Below are 22,610 nucleotides of genomic sequence, written 5' to 3'. Positions count from 1 at the left end.
CAAAGGCAGTCAAGCAGCAAAAATTCTCTCGCTTGGGAGTGGGTAAACCATTTTTTTTTATTCAGGCTTTCAGCTAATTTGAGGAGTCCACCCACATTAGGGAAAGCAATCAGCTTTACTTAGTATACTGATTTAAATCTTAATTTCATCTAATAACACTCACAGAAACACCCAGAATAATGTTTGACCAAATATTTAGACATCCCTTAGTCCAGTCAATTTGACACAGAATTAATCATTACACTATATACATAGATGATTAGCAAGCATACAATTTTATAACTTATTTTTAAGAATGATGTTATTTTACATAATGATGTATACAAACAATATATAGTAACTCATTTAACATACTGAGAAATAAATACAATAAAGATCTTAAAGCACTGCCAGTGTCTCAAAGAATCACAAATCAAAAATAATATATTAAGAGAACTATATTTATATGCAATTAGCCCTTTATGCTAAAGCTATGAAAATAGTTTTCATATATGAGGTTCATTGAAACAGTGTTCACATATGAGGATCTTTGGAAAGATATCTAAAACAGAAATATGATACAAATAGCCTACACTATGCTATCTTGAAGTTCATGTATGTGTAACTGAATTTAGAGGCATGTACTGAATATCTACTATGTACAAGTTTTGTGTTGCTGAGAAGAATATTTAGATGTATAAAAATGACTCCTTCAAGGAATACAAACAAGGAAATATCTAAACTAATACAGTGTATTCAATAACTGCTTCATTAGAGATACAAATGAAATATAGCTATCATATAATAGAGAATGCTTTATCCTGTTTGAGACTTACAGGACATATGTAATAGGTAACATCATCTCTGGACTGTCAATTATGGGTAGAACTTTTACTGACAGATTAAAAATTCTTGGTGGAAAGGACTGCTTAAGTAAAGCTGGAAAAGAGAAAGATCTGCTTTGCCAGCAGAAAATATCTAGTAGTGCTTAATTGTTTAGGTTGTGATAGGGGAATGAGTGAGAACAGAAGGAAAACTTTAAAAATCTGCCTAAAAAATGGAGGTAGAGGCAAGTCAGAGTAAACATTGATGTCATTATAAAGGATTTGGATTTTTAAGTCAGGAGCCACAAAAGTATTTCAAAAGATGAGCATTTTCTAATCTGTAATTTAGAAATAACTTAGGAAGCAATATTAACAGATTAAAATACTACAAGATCATAAAGAACATACCCAGTTTTATTAATATACATCACCTATTTCTAATGGTGATATGAGATGGTTTATACAGTTAAAAAGTAAAGGTGAGATGGCTGTGAAAAGTAGAAACCATTTTCAAGGACACAGCCTAGAGAGAATGAGGTAGTGTTGACCGCCTGGAGGATATATATGTATGAACCCAGTCCAGGCCTCTATATAAAGTTTTAAGATTCTGGCAGGCTGGTGTGGGAACTACTCATCTGCAGCCAAATGACACATGGCAGCATCAGAGGTGACACAGAAACCTCCTCCGAAACCACACATAATATGAAAATATAGCAAATACAACTAATCCTAAAAGAGCAACAGGAAAGAAGGCCACAACAGACTGCCTACATCAGGGAAAAGAGCAGACCTCATGGAAAGGGTAAAATATAAAAGCCGTGATCCAGCAAGACCTAAACCCTTCTCCCACCCCAGCTCACTGGCGGGAAGAAGAGAAACAGAGTGGGGTGGGAACCGGTGCGGGAGGTGGAGGCCAAGGCCTGCTGAACATCCAGCCCTGGAGATGTGCTGCTCTAGGAGCACAAACATTACATGGTGCTCTGGAGATTAATGGGGTTGGAAAGCTAATACAGGCAAAATACTTGGAGAGACTGAGATTCTAGCCATTTATAGAGAACAGGTATCCACAATTGGCCAATCTGGGACAAAAGAACAGCAGGCACTCTGAGAGACTACCTAACAGCGAGAAGGCCACTAAAGGGGCAAGGACTGCACAGAGCTTGTTACTCAAGAGAAAGGGCAGGTGGAAAGCATTGTCCCAATGCACTCAGCCCAGGATGTTGGGGACTTTTAGGGGCTTCAGGTTCTCTGTTCTCCTGGCTGGCAATACACTTCCGAGGCTCCCCACCACTGTACACAGCCTGCAACTCCTTCCTCAGGCTGGCACTGGCTCACAAACTGGCTGCCCCTACCATTGTGCCAAAGCCAGAGAGCGGCCCTGCCTAGGGCATCTACAAGGGCATAGCATAAAGGCTCATCCCTGCATGCTCAGCCCACTGGCCTGACAGAGGAGGCAGGCACAGAAGCAAGGAAGCAGGAAAGAGTTATTTCCTCCTGGTAGGTACCAGCAATGCTCACCGCACACCATCACCCAAGGAACTGAACAGCTCCAGAGAGTAGAGCTTCTGGGCACTGGAGAGCACCACCTAACAAGGTTATTATACAAATATGAAATGTCAAAAGGACCTGGTACAAACCAAAATGCCACAAACACCAGAAAGAGGACCAAGTAAAACTGAACTCACCAATCTTCCTGGAAAAGTTTTCAAAATAAAAATCGTAAATATGCTCACAGAAATACAGAAAAATAGTCAAGTCCTCAGGGAGGAATTCAAGAAAGGGATAGAAACTTTGAAAAATACAGTATCTGAAATGAAATATTCAATAGAGAGATTTAAAAGCAGATTAGGTGAGGTAGAGGAGACAGTAAATGGAATAGAAATTAGAGAACAGGAATACAAAGAAGCTGAGGCACAGAGAGAAAAAAGGATCTAAAGGAATGAAAGAATATTTAAAGAACTGTGTGACCAATCCAAACAGAACAATATTCGCATTATATGGTGCCAGAAGAAGAAGAGAGAGAAAAAGGAATAGAAAGTGTCTATGAGGAGGTAATTGCTGAAAACGGCCCCAGTCAGGGGAAGGAGATAGTCTTCCAGACAATGGAGGTGAACATATCTCCCAACACAGGGGACCTAAGGAAGACAACACCAACAACACCAAGACATTTAATAATTGAAATGGAAAAGATCAAGGACAAGGACAGAGTATTAAAAGCAGTCAGAGAGACAAAAAAAGATCACCTACAAAAGATGACCCATCAGGCTATGATCAGACTTCTCAGCAGAACCTTACAGGCTGAAAGGGAGTAGCAAGATCTATGTAATGCAATGAAGCAGAATGGTATCAAACCAAGAATACGCTACACAGCAAGATTATCATTTAAATTTGAAGAAGGGATAAACAATTTCCAGATAAACAAAAAGCAAAAGTTGAGTGAATTTACCATCCCTACAGTGTATTTTAAAGGAACTTCTCTAGATGGACGTGTTTCTAAGTCTCCTAATAGTGGTCACCAGAGAAAATAAAACCACAGTAAAGGAAGTATACCAATTAATTATGAAGCAGATGCAAAATCAAATCAACCACTCCCAAAGTCAGTCAAGGGAAAGACAAAGAGTACAGAATATGGTACCTAATATATAAAAAATGGAGGAGAAATAAAATGGACGGAAAAAAAAGAACCTTTAGATTGTGTTTGTAATAGCATACTAAGTGAGTTAAATTACACTGTTAGATAATAAGTAAGTTACCCACGAACTTTTGGTAACCACAAATCTAAAGCCTGCAATGGCAGCAAGTACATACCTATCACCCTAATTGTAAATGGCCTGAATGTACCAATCAAAAGACACTGAGTCACTGAACGGACCCGTCTATATGCTGCCTACAAGTGACTCACTTCAAACCCAAAGAAATACACAGACTAAAAGTGAAGGGAAACAGATATTTCATGCAACTAATAGGGAGAAAAAAGCAGGAGTTGCAGTACTCATATCAGACAAAATAGACTTCAAAACAAAGAAAGTAGCAAAAGATAAAGAAGGACATTATATAATGATAAAAGAGTCAGTCCAACAAGAGGATTATAACCATAATAAATATCTGTGCACCCAACATAGGAGCACCTACGTATGTGAAACAAGTACTCAGAATTATAGGGGGAAATAGAATGCAATGCATTCATTTCAGGAGACTTCAACACACCACTCACTCCAAAAGACAGATCAACAAAACAGAAAATAAGTAAAGAAACAGATGCACTGAACAACACACTAGAACAAATGGACCTAACAGACATCTACAGAACACTCCACCCAAAAGCAGCATGATACACGTTTTTCTTGAGTGCATGGGGAACATTTTCAAGAATATATCATAAACTAGGCCACAAGAAAAGCCTCAGTAAATTCACAAAGATTGACCAACCAGCTTCTAAGACCACAAAGGCATGAAACTAGAAATGAATTACACAAAGAAAACTAAAAAGCCCACAAACACATAGAGGCTTAACAATATGCTACTAAATAATTAATGAATCAATGACCATTAATGAATCAATGACCATATATCAAGAAATATATGGAGACAAATAACAACAATAACTAAGCACTGCAAAATGTATGGTATGCAGCAAAAGCCAGGCTAAGAGGGGAGTATACTGCATTACAGGCATACCTCAGGAAAAAAGAACAATCTCATGTGCACAGTTTAAATTCACAATTAATGAAACTAGAAAAAGAACAAATGAGGCTCAAAGTCAGAGAAGGGGAGAGATAATAAATATTAGAGCAGAAATAAATAAAATCAAGAAGAATAAAACAATGGAAAGATCTATGAAAGCAGGAGCAGGTTCTTCAAGAAAATTAAAAAAATACATAAACCCCTAGCCAGATTTAGGAAGGAAAAAAAGGGTGTATGCACATAAACAGAATCAGAAACGAGAAAGGAAAAATCACTAGACACCACAGAAATACAAAAAATTATTAGAGAATACTATGAAAATTTATATGCTAACAAATTGGATAAACTAGAAGAAATGGACAACTAGAAGAAAACTACAACCTTCCAAGGCTGACCCAGATAGAAATAGAAAATCTGAACAGACCAATTACCAGCAACAAAATTGAATTGGTAATCAAAAAACTACGTAAGAACAAAATCTCCATACCAGATGGCTTCACTGCTGAATTTTACCAAACATTTAAAGAAGACCTAATACCCATCCTCCTTAAAGTTTTGCAAAAGGTAAAAGAGGAGGGAATACTTCCAAACTCATTCTATGAGGCCAGCATCACTCTAATACTAAAACCAGGCAATGATACCACAAAAAAAGAAAATGAATACAGATGCAAAGGTACTCAACAAAATATTAGCAAACCAAATTCAAAAATACATCAAAAAGATCATACATCATGATAAAGTAGGATTTATTCCAGAGATGCAAGGATGGTACAATATTCTAAAATCCATCAACATCATATACTACATCAGCAAAAGAACAAAAACCACATGATCATATCCATAGATGCTGAAAAAGCATGTAATACAATTCAATATCCATTTGTGATAAAAACTCTCAATAAAATGGGTATAGAGGACAAGTACCTCAACATAATAATGGCCATATATGACAAACACGCAGACAACATCATACTTAACAGAGAGAAGCTGACAGCTTTTCCTTTAAGATTGGGAACAAGACAAAGATATCCACTCTCCCCACTTTTATCAACATAGTTCTGGAGGTCCTTGCCATGTCAGTCAGATATCACAAAGAAATAAAAGGCATCCAGATTGGTAAGGAAGAAGTTAACCTATCACTGTTTGCAGAAGACATAATATTGTACATTAAAAAAACCTAAAAAATCCACCCTCAAACTACTAGAACTAATACCTGAATTCATCAAAGTTGCAGGATACAAAATTAATACATAGAAATCTGTTGCATTCCTTTATACTAATGATGAACTAACAGAAACACAAATCAGGAAAACAGCTCCATTCACAGTTGCATCAGAAAGAATAAAATACCTAGGAGTAAACCAAACCAGGGAGGTGGAATATCTATACCCTAAAACTACAAGACACCAATTAGACAAATTAAAGAATACACCAATAAATGGAAATATATCCCATGCTTATGGATAGAAAGAATTAATATTGTCAAAATGCCCATTCTGCCTAAAGCAATCTATAGATTCACTGCAATCCCTATCAGAACCTCAACAGCAATCTTCAATGAACTAGAGTAAATAGTTCTAAAATTCATATGGAACCACAAAAGACCCCGAATAGACAAAGAAATCCTGAGATGGAGGAATAAAGCCTTGGGAATTAAACTCCCCAACTTCAAGCTTTACTACAAAGCCACAGTAATCCGTACAATTTGGTACTGGCACAGGGACAGACCCAGAGATCAATGGAACAGAATGGAGATCCCAGATATAAACTGAAGCATGTATCTCAATTATTATACAATAAAGGAACCATGGATATACAGTGGGAAAATGACAGCCTCTTCAACAACTGGTGTTGGCAAAACTGGACAGCTACATTTAAGAGAATGAAACTGGATTATTGTCTAACTCCACAGACAAAAGTAAACTCAAAATGCATCAAAGACCTTAATATAAGTCATGAAACCATAAAACTCTTAGAAAAAAGCATAGGCAAAAATGTCTTGAATTAAACTTGAGCAACTTTTTCCTGAACACATCTCCTCAGGCAAGGGAAACAAAAGCAAAAGTGAACAAATGGGACTACATCAAACTATAAAGTTTTTGTACAATGAGGGACACCATCAGTAGAACAAAACAAAATCCGACAGTATGGGAGAATATATTCAGAAACAACATATCCAACAAGGAATTAACATACAAAATATATAAAGAATTCACATTCCTCAACACCCAGAAATCAAATAACCTGATTAATAAATGGGCAGAGGATATGAACAGAAACTTCTCCAAGAAGAAATTCAGATGGCCACAAGCACATGAAAAGATGCTCCACATTGCTAATTATCAGAGAAATGCAAATAAAAACCACAATGAGATATCACCTCACACAAGTTAGGATGGCCAGTATCGAAAAGACTAAGAATACTAAGAATAATAAATGCTGGTGAGGATGTGGAGAAAGGGGAACCCTCCTACACTGCTGGTGAGGATGTAAGCTAGTTCAACCATTGTGGAAGGCAATATGGAGGCTCCTCAAAAAACTAAAAATAGAAATACAATTTGACTTGGGGACTCCACTTCTAGGAATTTACCCAAAGAATATAATTTCTCAGATTCAAAAAGATGTATGAACACCTATGTTTATTGCAGCACTATTTACAATAGCCAAGAAATGGAAGCAATCTAAGTGCCCATCAGTAGATGAATGGTTAAAGAGGTGGTACATATACACAATTGAATACTATTCAGCCATAAGAAAGAAACAAATCCTACCATTTGCAGCAACATGAATGCAACTAGATTGTATTATACTCAGTGAAATAAGTCAGTCAGAGAAAGAAAAATAGCAAATGATTTCCCTCATTTGTGGAGTATAACAATGAAGCAAAACTGAAGGAACAAAATAGCAGCAGACTCACAGACTCCAAGAAGGGACTAGTGGTTACTGTGGGGGAGGGTGGGTGGGGAGGGAGAAGGGGATTGTGGGGTATCATGATTGGTGAACACAGTGTGTGTGGAGTCACAGGGAGGACGGTGTAACTTAGAGAGGACAAATAGGGGCTCTGTGGCGTCTTGCTGCACTGATGGGCAGTGGCTGCGGTGGAGTGTGGGGGGAACTCAATAGTGGGGATGAATGTAGTAACTACATTGTTTGTCTTGTGAAGCCTTCATAAGAGTGTATATCAATGATACCTTAATAAAAAAAAATGATTGTTCATAGAGGGTGGGCTGGGGAATTGGGGGAAAATTCTGTTCTGATCATTTCTAGTCTTATTTTCTGTTTTAAGCTCTCACGTACTTAATACAAAATATGAAATGATGATTTTTCTCAAATGATGTGTTACACTTTCTTTGAATCAAAAAGTCATGAAGATATAGTACTTGGTATATTTTTTAGTTATATTTTACCATAAAATGATTTTTTTAAATTCTATCCCTAGATCCATATTTATTCTCTTGGAATGACGTTGTACTGGGGGGCTGATCATGAAGTGCCTCAGAGCCAAGTAAGTCAACTTGTCACATTTGTACAAGTTTTAACTTTTTTAAAAAGCTCTTCCATGTATTTACATGTGTTGTGTAGGTTCTAAAGAAATTATATACCTAAGGATATTCTTAGAATTGTAACAGTCACTACCCAGGTTTCAACAATTTAGTCTGTCAACTATAGTGCCTCTTCAATAATTATAATAAGAGAAATGGGAGTCCATTTTATTTCTTATAACTTAATGACTGATAAGAGGGATTGCAAATGTCTTTCATTTGCAAGATCATTCATTCTTGAACTGAAAGTGAAACCTTTATTGATGCAAAAATGTAGGAATAGTAGCTTTAACTATGTCTCAGAGTATAGTTTATACTTTGTAACTTTTTTCTCTCATCACTTCATAATCATACTTTACTATCCCTGCAGCAGCAGACACTGGTATTAAAGGAAAACTTTCTGAAGTCTTAGACTCTAATAACCATTGGGCTGCTTCTAGTCTTATTTTCTAAAATAACTCTGATTCCTGAAGACCCAATATAAACATAATAATAAATAATAATTGAAAATGAAAAATGAAAAATTTGGTATTTCATCAAAGCCAAGATATGACAAAATTAAGTTTTATTTTAGGCATTTAGAAATCAAAAGCAGAAGTAACTAGGTGTGTTTTTTTTAATCAATTAAGAATTAACAAGCATTTTAGGCTTTTTTTCTAAAATTCAAACATCTTAAGATTTATGAAAGATAAATTAATGATAGCCTTCAACTTGGTTTAGTGTCATTTTACATCATGAAAAATACAGCATATTTACTTTCCTCAGTTTCAATTCTATAAATGTAAATGAAAGTTAAATTATAAGGAGGAATATTGGTGTCATATATTATACATCTTAACTTACATGTGAAATGTGATCACAGCCTTTATTTAACACTTAATACTCTTTTTTCTGGCAACTGAAAATAGAATTAACATGAGTAATGTATAAGTTTGAAGGGAAGGATATGTTTTTACTTTTATTTTGCTATGAGAAATCAACCATTTTGGAAATATTTTTTTATTAATTCAGAAGGATTTATTAAGCACTTACCTTGTGTCAGACACTGTACCATACACTAGGACTATAATAGTCCATGCCTATGGAGTACATTTGTGGGTACAAAAAACTAAATAACCAATTATAGCTGATGAATGCTGTTAGGGAAAATGGAGGGTGCTGTAAAGAACCAGAGTTGGAGCCTCCTTGGATAAGAAGAATTAATATTGTCAAGATAGGCATCCTGCTCAAAGCAGTTTACAGATTCAGGGCAATCCCTATCAAAATACCAAGTGTTTTTCAATAACTAGAACAAATAGTTCTAAGATTCCTGTGGAACCACAAAAGATACCAAATAGCCAAAGTAATCCTGAGAAAGAAGAAAAAAACCAGGGGGGATTACACTCCCTGATTTCAAGCTCTCCTACAAAGCCAAAGTAATCAAAACAGTTTGGTACTGGCACAAGAACAGACCCAGAGATCAATGGAACAGAATAGAGATCCCAGATATAAACCCACTTATATATAGTCAATTAATATACGATAAAGGAGCCATGAATATACAGTGGGTAAAGACTGCCTCTTCAACAACTGGTGTTGACAAAACTGGACAATTACATGCAAAAGAATGGAACTGGATTATTGTCTAACTCCATATACAAAAGTAAACTCGAAATGGGTTGAAGACCTGAATATAAGTCCTGAAACCATAAAACTCTTAAAAGAAAATATAGGCAAAAATCTCTTGAATATAAACATGATCAACTTTTTCCTGAACATATCTCCTCAGGCAAGGTACACAAAAGCAAAAATGAACAAATGAGACTATATCAAACAAAACAGCAAAGGACACCATTAGTAGAACAAAAAGAAATCCTACAGTATGGGAAAATATATTCATAAATGACATATCCGACAAGGGGTTAACATCCAAAAATATATAAAGAACTCACATACCTCAATACCGAAAAAGCAAATAACCCTATTATAAAATCCACAGAGGATATAACTTCTCCAAAGAAGAAATTCAGATGGCCAACAGGCACATGAAAAGCTGCTCCACAATGCTAATTATCAGGGAAATGAAAATCAGCACCACAATGAGACATCACCTTACACCAGTTAGAATGGCTACTATTCAAGACAAGAAATAACAAATATTGGTGAGGATGTGGAGAAATGGGAACCCTCCTACACTGTTGGTGGGAATGTAAATTGGTGCAACCACTGTGGAATGCAGTATGGAAGTTCCTCAAAAACCTAAAAATAAAAACACCGTTTGATCCAGTAAACCTACTATTAGGAATATACCCTAAGAAAACAAAATCCCTCATTTGAAAAGATACATGCACCTGTATGTTTATTGCTGCACTATTTGCAAAAGCCAAGATATGGAGACAACCAAAGTGTCCATGAGTAGATGAATGAATAAGAAAGGGTGGTATGTAAACACAGTTGAATATTATTCATCCATAAGAAGAAAAGAAATCCCACCATTTGCAACAACATGGATGGATCTAGAGGTATTATGCTCAGTGAAATAAGCCAGGTGAAGAAAGACAAATGCCATATGATTTCACTTATATGTGAAATTTAAAAACAAAGGAAAACAGAAAGAACAAAACAGCAGTAGACTTATTGACACTGAGAAGTGACTAGTGGTTACCAAGGGGGAGGGGAGCATTTGGTGGGCAGGTGGGGAGCACAGGGTGAGGGGGATAAAGGGGCACAATAATTTGCAATCACAATATAAGTTGATTACGGGGACAAATAATAGAAATCTTAACTGAAGCCCCTAACTAGACTTGGAGAGAGAGGATAAGTTTATTAAAGGACTTTGTGCCTAAGCTGAGATCTAAAGGATGATGTAATACCCAGATGGATGAGAAGTGAAAGGGAATGGCTGATGACAGCGAAAGCATACGTTAAACTATAGTGGATGTACCAGTTTAAACTCCACCAGTACTTCATTTTATCCTTTTTATTTTGAACTATTAACTTGAATGTGTAGTGGCTTCTTTTTTGTGGTTTTAATTTGCATTTCTTGGTATGTTATTGGACAACTGGATATAATCTATAAATTACATCAACTAATTTTTTAAAATTTCACATTCTGGCTTCTCTGTTTCACCAGTGTAATTAGAATTTAAATTGAAATTATCTTGAGTCAATTCAATATTTGGAATCTCTTCTAAGTTATCATGACAGTGTCAAATTTTATTTACTATATATTGAATATATTTTATTGAATTAGGAATTTTCTTATTCCCCCCCAATGGTATATATAGAATAACTGCTTACCAAAATATCTGAATAACCAAAGAATTCCTTATCATATAAAAAAATCCCAGACTTTCTCTATAATACTTCCTATTTTAGGAGATTAAATTTAGCTATCTTCTGCTAATAATTTTTTTGGCTTATGAAAAGCTAAAATGCAATACAATATATATGCTACTGGGGGAGAATTCATTTCCTCCAAGTGTTTGGAGTGTCTTCAGTGTGGTTCCTGTCATTCCCAGAATTGCTTGTTTCATATTAGATAAGATATATTCACACATATCAACATGGCTTTTCCTTTCTTTATTTCAGCCTATCAAACTTGGAGATCATCTCAACAGCATACTGCTTGAAATGTGTGAGGATGTTATTTACGCTCGGGTTTCTGTTCGGACTGTCTTGGATGCTTGCAGTGCCCACATTAGGAATAGCAATTGTGCACCTTCATTTTCTTATGTGAAGCAGTTAGTAAAACTGGTTCTGGGAAATCTTTCTGGGGTAAGCTACAGGTCCAACTGGTACATACAGTCATATTTTTAAATGTAGTAGCATATCACAAAATTTTCTTTAAAGACTGTGTAGTGGCATTTGCTCAGTGAAGACTAGAAACAGGAGATTGAGTCTCTTGTTCTAATGTTGTTTATGTGAAACAGTACTTAAAATTTAGAAGCTCAGTGCAGTAACTTCATCTCCAAATTTCATTAGAGTTAGTTTTCTTTTTTAGAACTTTATTCCAGCAAGTATGATAGAATCGCAGCATGTTAGAGCTGAAAATGTCTGCTCTTATTTCCCTTATTTCATCTTTTCCTAAAGAGCTTTCAACAAGTGGTTCTATCTATTGTGAAAAATTCATTGACACACAAAATGGGTTTTAGAATTATTTAAATGCACATTCCATTGCTTTATACCTCTTTTTTGACCACTTATTTGTCTGGACTCCTAAAATATTCCTGAAACCCTCCCTGCCTTCTATGGACACTGGCCCTGGAGGAATACATGCTTGTATCCCTGCTAGATTGCCCCAAGACTTGGAGTCTACCACTTTCTCTTTTCTCTTACATATACAGTTTGTTATTCTTAGAATTCTTCATATCTAATACTCCCACATCTGCATTTCTTAAGCTATATTCTATACTATTTACCCTAATTTGGATACTTCTTAGTTTATTAATATCTTATCTAGGTCTAAACTTTGGGACCTTAGAGTGGTCCCTCTCCTTTGTGTGCTGTACAAATTTGCCACTTTCATCAGTGTTCTTGCTGGCTTAAGGAATATTCCTTATCCCTAGGTATCTAGTTCTGCCATCTTAACCTGGATGTCAGATGGCTGCCAGGGTTATATCCAAATTCCACCCACTTTGCCAGTTAATAAGAAACAGGTTCATAGATTCTTCCAGGCAAATGATTTTAAATTGTACCCCTTTGCAATTCTGTAGTGAGAGAAATGCAGAGGCTGAGTGAATGGGGTTCTTGGCTACCTTTTTCCCTCCTTAACTAGTACTGTTCAAGTTTGATTTATTTATATTCCTGCGTGTGATTTTTTTTTTTAAACAAAGGAAAGCTATTGAAAATCTGTGAAAGCTCTCTGTCCAGACCAAAGTCTTCTTCATAGTTTCAAATGTATTCTTGTTTTAAAAAGTTCCTCAATGGTCAAATAAGCTTGAGAAAAAAAACTTCTTAAGGGAAATTAAATATATTTTCACTACAGAGCTTCTCAGAGCCTTTAATAATACTATATTACTAACCTTCAAGGGGGATAGGCCATGTAGATAAAGTATCTCCCAAATTTATTTAGGTCTTTTTTCACAGATTTTCTCATAATAGTAATGTTCTATAAAACTCACTTTGAGAAATGTTGAACTGTAGTACTCCTTCACTTAATAAATAAGGAAATTGAGATTCACACAGTTCATGGGACTTAACATTTCCTGTTACTCCGGGGATCTTTGCATTACACCACTACTCCTCTAAGACTTTTATCCTGTTTGCAGACTTTACTCCTATAGTAAAATTGCTGGAAATATTTTTTGTCCTGTTTTTCCATAAAGAAATACTCCCCTATGAAACTCTACTATCCACCTAATAGTTGCCTTCGATAAAAGACCTCAATCCTTTTACATTCAGTATTTGAGTTCATTGCTCATCTACATATGAAACCTGTGCTAGTTACTGTAGGAAAAACAACTTTGAATAAAACTTTTGCTCTGCCTTCTAAGAGCTCTTATTTAAAGTTCTACAACTATTTGCTTATTTATAAAATGCAAAAAAGGTATGAAAAGTAGCATAGTAAAAATTTTGAATTGAGAGTTTGAGGGAAAAGGATAGAAGTTATGACTATATTGAAATATAGCACTTTGGACTAGATAGAGTCATCCAGGCAGAGAGAAGTAAACTTGGATAAATGTTGTAAAATGGGACAGAGCAGGGTATGTTTGAGGAACAGTCATAAGTCTAATGTGGAATGTGTTGTGGAGTTGTTTAGTGGGAGTGAAGAGTAGAAGTGTCAGTTGAAATTAGCATAAAGAGTTTGCCTTTCCAGAGGCAAATTTCTCCTAAGTAGAAGCAATAATGCTCCCCTCATCTTTCTATGCTCTTGCTAGTCTCCTGCTTATTACCAGACCAAAGTAACTCTGACTGCTATTGTTATCTTAAGTGTTTACTTTGTTCCAGGCACTGTGGTAAAATGGCTTATATGCTTTATCACGTTTATTGATCATAACAACCCCAGGTTACAAGACATAGTTTCATCCTTATCAGAGATAATTCAGCTAAGTCTCAGAAAGATTAAATAATTTGTCCATGGCCACATACATGGTAAATTACAGACAAAACCAGAACCTGGATCTCTCTGGTCCCAAAGCCCATGTCATTAGCCATTATGCTGTGAAGCTGTTGTTGCTTCAGTAGCTGATCAAATGAGTTCATCTTCCACTCAGTGTGAAATTCATTCTAAGTGACTGTAATTCTTACTTAAAATTAATTAGCAGAGTAAAAGTCAGCAGGAAAACTTATCCAGGTTCTTCCACTGATTTAATAAGAACTTTGACCTCAATTTTATTTATTTGAAACTAGGAATAATAGTATACGCCATCCACCCATATTACTGAACAGTTGTGAGGATAATTATTTTAATGTTGTTGAACGGCTTCAAGATCCTTAGAAGGGTCCTTGCTATTTCTCCTTTTATCTGTAATATGAGGATAAAAAAACTGAGGTTTTTTTGAGGACTACATAGCGTAAAATATGTGAAGCACTAAAGGTATTGTCTGCCTTACAGTAATTATTCAATAAGAGTTATTATTGATAATAGTGTCAACGCAAGGGTTCACAAAGATGCACAATGTTCTTTATCTCTTCAGTTACTGATACTATAGTGCAATGTGGACTTATTTACATAATTTAAATGATAACATCATTTAAGAAATATTTCCATTTAAGTCTTCTTATAGGTAGGAAACATAATGCCTTGAATATATAGCTTAAATCTATTTTTAAACCATACTCAGACAAGTATCACTAAGAGAGGAAAAATTAAACTTATGAGTAAACAAATACATGTGCATGCTCTTGATGCCAGTATTTAGTAATTTCTCTTCACCATTCTCTCTTCCTTCCAGTTATTTCTTAAAAGTTTCTATTCTAATTGATCATCTGTATAAACCCAGATGTATAAACCATCTGTATAAACCCTAACTTTTCATTCCTTGTAATGTGGAATTTGATCTAACTTGACATGGTTTATTTTAAACAAGTACACTTGGTGAAAGTTACTAAAGTTTAAGGCTACTTAAATGTTTTGTTATAAGAGGGACTCAGAAGAACATTGCTTTAAATTTAATTTTCATCCTTCAATATGTCCATTTAGTTTACAGCATTTCTCAAATGTAATTTTTGGCAGCCAAAATCTAGAAGGTTGTTTTTGAAAAGAGTTTAAATCAGTAACCTCAGTGCTAGTTACAACCAGGAGATAGCTCTAGTGTGCCAGAATTAATGTGGTTTTAAAATTATAATCAACTTGAGAGATGAAAGTAGCTAGTTTGGAAAGAAAGAATACTTCAAGCTGACTGTTTTCAAATGGAGCTCATTTTATCTACTTTAATTTGGCCAACTTTGTTCCCTGACTAGGAGCTTACTCTTTGATAGCTGTTTCTTGCCTTTTATTTCCTGAAGATGAATTGAGAACTGAGCTACATAAATCTTAACCAAGGAGTACAAATTAATGATAGCAGATGTGGAGTTTCTACTTAATGCTATACTCTCCAAAAATTATCTAACTAGTGTCATTCTGTGGACATTTGCCATGAAAACAAAAGGGAGATTCTTTCCCAACTTGATTTTTGATTACCTATGTACAGATGGACCAGCTTTCCCGTATCAATGAACAAAAGCCTGATCGAAGCCAGGCTATTCGAGATCGATTGAGAGGAAAAGGATTACCAACAGGTAAGAGTATATTATCAGGAAATGTGTAAGCTTTAACTTTGTTTCATTATTTCCTTTACGAAATCATACTGACCTGGCTTGGAAATCTGATAGTTGTAACCATTAGAACGTGTCTGCAAAGTGGAGGCAGGGAAAATGCAGCAACACTAGCTGTATTAATTTAGCAGTTCATTGAAGTTATGCAGAAAATATTATTAATACAGTCAGGACTCCCACAGTAAGTCATTTGTTTTAATATTGTCATTATAGCAGTAATATCATTTATACTTTACCATGGCATTTTATATTAAAAACATATCTTAAAGCAAGACAAAACACATGCATGTTGAACCTAAGTACTATGAAACAAAACTTCAGAAAGCAACATTATTCTTACTGCACTGTTATTTTCTATTGTTTCTTTTTTTTTAATACCAGTCACTGCCCACTAAATTATATCCTGATCAACTGATTTAATAACTTGCAGTTACCAAATACTGTCTTAGGATATGATGCTTAGTAAATAAAAACTGATGAAGAGTGTTTTTGCTATTTGCCAATAGCATTAGGTAATTATATAATTATCTTATAATTATTAAATTGATTTTTGAGGAAATGAATAGAAATCCAAATAGGTGAATTGAACATAGAAAAATAAAAACTTATTTTTCAGTATTAAGTTTCAATCTGGGCTTATTTGTAAACTGAACTTTTGTTTTTGGTGATATCTTTTTTCTCAAGCAGTATTGATACTCATGATAATCTAAACATTAACAAAAATATTTTGTGGGTGAAATATTTTATTGTCTTAAATCTCGGGGCTAGGGAAAAGTAAATGTAAATATTGCTTAAATATATTCTAATAAAACATTCTAACTGATATAGTCAGATTAAAAAGCCAAGATGCTTAGCTTTTTCATTTAATCAATCAAATCATAGCTGTCTCATTCAGAAGCTATGAGAAACTCTTACTGTAAAAACAAATATAGACACTTGATTATCTGTACCACATGTTTTGCAGAATTCAGAACTCTTGTGTCAAAAAAAGGAAGAATGAGCCCTAAGCAAGTGTACTGCTTATCTTGAAAAGTCAAAGAGGAGCAATAAAATCATTTCTAATGGAGGGATTCTGTAATGGTGCAGTTAATTAAGTGTTTGTTTTGGCACTTCCATTTTACTTATTGTGAATGAGGACTATTTTTCCGAAAAGGTATCTTGGCTTTCATATCATCAGTACAATCAAATTATTTCCAGTTACATAAGGTTCCCTTTCTAATACATTCATTATTAGTTTATGTGTGGGTCAAAAAAAACATCAGAGCTAGACTTTGTTTAACTTAGGTTTTACAATGCTTTAATAGCAATTAGAAAAGTATTTTTAACCCTTTCTTGTGTTTCCTCCCTGTACTTACGCCCATATGTGTGTGTGTGTGTGTGTGTGTGTGTGTGTGTGTGTGTGTGTGTATTGACACACCTTCCTCTTCTAGGTAAAAATATGTTTTCCTTTATTGTAAAACCATACTAGGATTGGAGACATGATGAAGTGTGAACCTTGGTACTAAGAATTGCACTTTGTTACCCCATCAACTTTTCAGTCAGTTGCCTGTTTTAGAACTGAATAATAATAGAAAATAACAGATGAAGAATGTCAGCATGCTGGAATTGTCTTTTCCAAGGAGACATGATGAACACTTTAATAAGTGGACATTAGACGTAAAAGAACTGATTTCTCATTCTCTGATTTATCATCTTTTTAATTTTGTTCTCTCTCCCTCCGTCCCTCCTTGCTTCCTTATTTCTCTTCCCTGGTCTTTCTCTAATCTCCTTCTGTAATTCCCTTCTCTCATCTGCTACTATCATTAAGTGGCCACATTATGGAATTGAAGATTGTTCACTTATTTGTTACTTGTTGACTTAGTAAATATAATGTTATAATTATTTTTAAAGACAGTTTTTTTCTAAGAATAAAAAATGTTCTGATACATACATGAGATCCCCATTCTATCCCTATTCATTATGAATCTATAGAAAAGGAAGAAGATCACCCTGCTATATTTAATCAGATTTTAAAAACTGCCAAATATTGAAATAGTTTAGATTTGTTTCTGTGATTCAGTGTGTTATTGTTACAGGATTAATTATTACATAATATTTTAGAGGTAGTAATTAGATATTGAACTAAATCTATACCTTTTTTATAACATACCTTAACTAGCTGGTTATTTACTTGTCATTTACATATATACATATAGTTCTAATTAAAAGCCATATACAACAGTTAAGCTTTCTGGACATCTAGATGCTAGGAATAGGGAAAACCTACTATATCAAGCACATGAGTTTTTGTAGGCATTAAATGAACATTTGTTGATTAAATAGGTATGAGAAAAAGTTTTATAAAAATATTATATGTACACATGTGTAATAGAATTTTTAATGGTTCCATACAGAAATATATGGACTTTATAATTTGTTTTTTAATAACCTATTTTAAGTATTTAGTTGTATGCAAAGAAAAAAAAATAAACTATAGTTTATCTTGGCTCATATTATTAGGCTATTTTCTCATTATAACAACCAATATATCAGAAGTTTTAAACCAAATTATTAATGCCTTTTATTTGTGACTTTGTTTTTATATCAAGAAAGATTTAGCATTATTGTCTAACAGCTCTTTAGAACTCTTATGATGAATGGACTGTCCAAATGCAAATAATTGCATTTAGAAAATTGACTTTAAAAAATTAACAGAGAAATTTTTAAATAGACCATCATTGATTTTTATTCTCTAATAGTCATATATCTTTACTGGAGAATGAAATATCCCTTGTAAATAAATTCAAGAGAACTTGTAAGGAATTACAATTTGTCAATTTTATAAACCGGATTTTATTTATATTTGGGTTAGAATTAGAGGTTCTTATACTTAAAGAGAGAATAGCCATTTTTTTGTATCAAGTGCAATGGAAGAGATTCGTTAACCTGTTTTAGCCATTACTTTCCTCAATAGTATTGTTCAAGGGCTCTTTTAATTACCTTTATGAAATTTATAAAACCACATCTCAAGGACAGAATCAATGTAACACATCAATTATAGCTGTTACCAGACAGAGGCAAATAGCAGCCAGTAATCAAATTCATGTGCTAATGTAATATAAAAACTTTAAGATTAAAAAAAAATTACCTTGTGAAGAAGAAATATTCTTCTGGGGCAGAAGATTCTTACTTTTGGACAGTACCAGTTCTTAACTATAAATGGTCGCTTGCAGCAAAGCATCATCTATGATGCAAACCAAACTAAAAACTTTATGCAGTGATAGCTTGTTTATTAAACTCTGATCACAGTTTTCAGTAAAGAAACTGTCAAGATGCTCAGTGAGATACAAAAGTATGAAATTTTAGGAATAATACCTTGTATCTAAGTAATTTGATTTTTCAACTAAAACTAAGTTGATAGTTCAACCAAAAAGAGTAAATGACCTTAAAAAAGTCTCTCTTTGTATTTTACTTCTCCGATCTGTTACAGAAGCTAAGGTCTAAACTAGTAAGCTGTCTGCCCCCACTTTTTTATTTTATACTGCCATTACTGATAAAATGGCTTCACTAAGCAGAAAGAAATCAAACGTTTCCTGCCAAGCTTGAGGGGAAATCTGCACCATGATCAGATCAGAATGATAGTGCTGGTCTAGAAGAGTTAAGCACCTAATAAATGACTAGAATTTCATGTTTCTCCTCACTTACATGACCAGATTCTGTATTTGAACTCTCATTTTGAGTTCCCAGATTAGTGAAAAATTGTCCCTAGTGCTTTAGTGACATAAAGCAATCATGATATTGTATTGCTGTATGTGATGTTATTATGCATTTTATCCATCTGTTAAGTGTTAATTAGGCAATTTCGTATCTAATGTATTCAAAGATAGTAAACATTGACATGACAAAATGCACCGAGACTCCTGCCAATTAGTAATGTATGATTTAAGAACGGTGTGTTTGTACCAGCTGAAATCCACCCCTCTCTGTACCTCCCTAAAGATGTATATTCATTTTCCTCCAAAACGTAACCAAAAGCTATCCTAGGCTAACAGATCCACTGGAGAAACCATTTGCTCAAAGCGTCTTTTTCCTGCTACTTCCTTTCTCTTCCTTTAAAAGGTCGTCCACACTCAGCTTGTCCCTTTAATGCTTTTGTGGCTCATAGCTCTTACAATTTTACTTTCAACCATCTCTTAACAAGTATATACATATTATTTTGAACCTTGTTTTACAATTCCACAACTTTTTATGTTTACCTGTGCCCCCCCCCCTCACAAACCCTTCTTTCTCATGCCTCTTCCTATTTCACCATTCCTTTTTTTGTCCTGTCAGGTACCAGAAGAGGCCTTAATTATGGTAAAAAATCATCTTTTTTAGTAATAGTGATAAAATTGTAAGTTAGCTATCATAATGTGATTTTTGAAACATATAAAGCAAACTGAACCATAGTGAAATTTGGCATGTTTTATAGAAACAGAGTGGAAGATCAGTGCAAACTTTTAAATGAATTCTTTTCATTATAACTACCTTACAGAATTTAATAACTTTGTGGACTTTTAATAAATATGAACTGAAATATTGTTATATCTAATTTACATGAAGACAATAAAAACCTGGCATTTGTAAAGCAGTAGTTATCCAAGAGCCACCTTATTAGCAATTAGGATGACATGATTCTTTTAGGATACCATGCCCATTAATATATTGTTAGCAAATACTAATGACCATTTAGGGTGGAGAACACAGTATGTATTGTACAAAGGCCATAATGTGTAAGAGAACTTAACAGAGAAAAACCTGTGTCCCGGATGGAGTAAGGGCAGTAGAGATGAAACTCAAAAGGATTTATATAAGTGGCAGATCCAAAAGGAGGCTAGATTTACTTAAAAGTAGAATAGTTTATGCCTTTGAGATTTATTAAGCAGGGTAGTTGCATCCTGGAATTTATATTTTGAAAAGATAATTCTCGCTGCTGAGTGGAGGGTAGTTAAAAAGAAGAAGGGAGACCTTTCCAAAAGCCATTGCAGTTGTCTAGTCACATGATAATGTTATTGGAAATAGGGTGGTGCAGTGGATTTGGAAATAATCACATGAAGTAAGATATCTTGAGAATGTAAATAGCCAGTACTCCCTGATGGATTTGATATGGAGAACAAAGAAGGTAAAGGATTTCAGGAGGGTACCCATATTTTTGTTTTGAGCAATCACTTGGATAATGGTGCCACTTACTGAAACTGGAAAGACTGGGGTAAAATGGACATCTCTGGATATGGGAAGCAAAAGATTAGTTTTAAGCATGTTCAGTTGGAGGTGCTTCTGAGATACTCTAATATAAGTTCCAATTATATGAGATTGGATCTCCCATAAAAGGTCAAGAATGTAAACTTGGGAGTTGTCAGTATGTATATAATATTTAAAGCATTGTTAATAAATGAAATTATCCAAGGAAAAAGTGAAAAGATAAGGTTCTAAAACTGATACCTAAGGAACTCTGACACTTGGATCCAGGAGAGGAGGAGAAAAAAGCAGACTACGAATGAGCAGTCTGAGAGGTAAGAGGAAACCAGGCTTGTGAAGAGAGGAAAGTGATTCATTTAAGGTATTGTCATTCCTATCAGTTGTTGCTGAGAGGTAAATAAGGTATGGATAGAAAAGTGTTCACTCAATTTGGCAAAATGGAGGTCATTAGTGATACTTAATGAGAGTTACAAGGTGTGAAGGAGATGGAAGTTGACTCAAGTGGGTAGAATAATGAATGGGAAGTGAAAAAATGAAGACAGCAATAGCTGAAGGGAATTGTGGTAACAAAGGAGAGGTTTGGTTCTGTCTGGTTTTTATTATGAAGATACTGGAATGACTCTGTAGAAAAGGGAGATAATGAAAATAGAAGCAGAGAGGGAAAAAGTTAACCAAAGATGTAAAGGAAAAGAAGGAGGGAATCAAACACATATTAGGAATTGGCCTTTGACTGGTAGGAATTTCATCCTTTGAGACAACAGGAGAAAGATTTACAGACATGCTAGGCGTGTAGAATCTGTCATGGAAAAATGAGAAAGCCCTCTTCTGACAGCTTCTGTTTTCTTGGTAGAATATAAGACAAGATCATCGATAAAAGAGAGGAGGGAATGAAGGTGGGAAATTTGAGGAAAGAGGAAAGATGAAGCTGTCATGGTGGGGAGTAAACTGCTAACGCATGAACTGAGTGTCCACAATGGTTGACCATGAACTGATGATGTTGCCAAAATACCCACTTGTTTGATTCTACCCAATTTTTGACTCCTTGCTGGTAGTCAAGATAGTAAAAGAAGGCAGATTGTTCCATTCATCAATATTGTATAATCTTTAAATCCTTCCAATTCTTATTTTTTATCTAGTCTATCAATTTTCAAGAATATCTCTGTTCTCTATTTTTAAAATAACATTTTAAATTAATGAGTTTCAGTATGTGGTTTAAGAATGTAATTTGCCCCTAAAATACTGTAAGTGTAGAGATATGTTTGTTTTAAATTATCTTAGATTAGAAGCTAGAGTCTGTGACAGTCTGTGTCTGGATGTGCTGTGGTATATGTTTGTCAATGTTGTTCATATGACATGCCCCAAATATTGATATATCTTTATTTGTACCTTAAGTGGATCCATGTTCAGGGGAAGATGAGTTGCCCTGAAGAGGAAAATGTTTTAATCTCATTCTCAAGTGAGCAGTTATTTGTTGCCATTCTAAAATGAATTCACTTTTTTAAGATTTTTAAGGTAAAATTTGTGGTCAGGGAATTAAAGCTTATAGTTGTTACCCTGAAGAGGCAATTGGCTTCCTCAAATAAATTAATAAGCAATTCATTATTATGGGGAAGGTTTTAGTCATTAT

The 22,610-nt window shown here is 34.6% G+C and overlaps 1 protein-coding gene across 11 annotated transcripts in view; it reads left to right on the top strand.

Moving 5' to 3' along the window:
• Positions 1-22,610, top strand: part of PTPN13 (protein tyrosine phosphatase non-receptor type 13) — a 245,364-nt gene that overhangs the window by 95,185 nt on the left and 127,569 nt on the right. For 10 of the 11 annotated variants that reach the window (XM_037021141.2, XM_037021144.2, XM_037021143.2 and 7 more), the window contains exons 4-6: positions 7,927-7,992; positions 11,600-11,785; positions 15,643-15,730. In XM_037021141.2, the coding sequence (XP_036877036.2) occupies positions 7,927-7,992; positions 11,600-11,785; positions 15,643-15,730 (340 nt within the window). Of the gene's footprint in view, positions 1-7,926; positions 7,993-11,599; positions 11,786-15,642; positions 15,731-22,375; positions 22,440-22,610 lie in introns of those variants that run through there. The other variant, XM_037021147.2, reaches the window with a different exon arrangement.

The sequence above is a fragment of the Manis javanica genome, chromosome 5, assembly GCF_040802235.1.
Source record: "Manis javanica isolate MJ-LG chromosome 5, MJ_LKY, whole genome shotgun sequence".
Classification (NCBI taxonomy): domain Eukaryota; kingdom Metazoa; phylum Chordata; class Mammalia; order Pholidota; family Manidae; genus Manis; species Manis javanica.
This window is presented reverse-complemented; position numbering and strand designations above follow the sequence as displayed.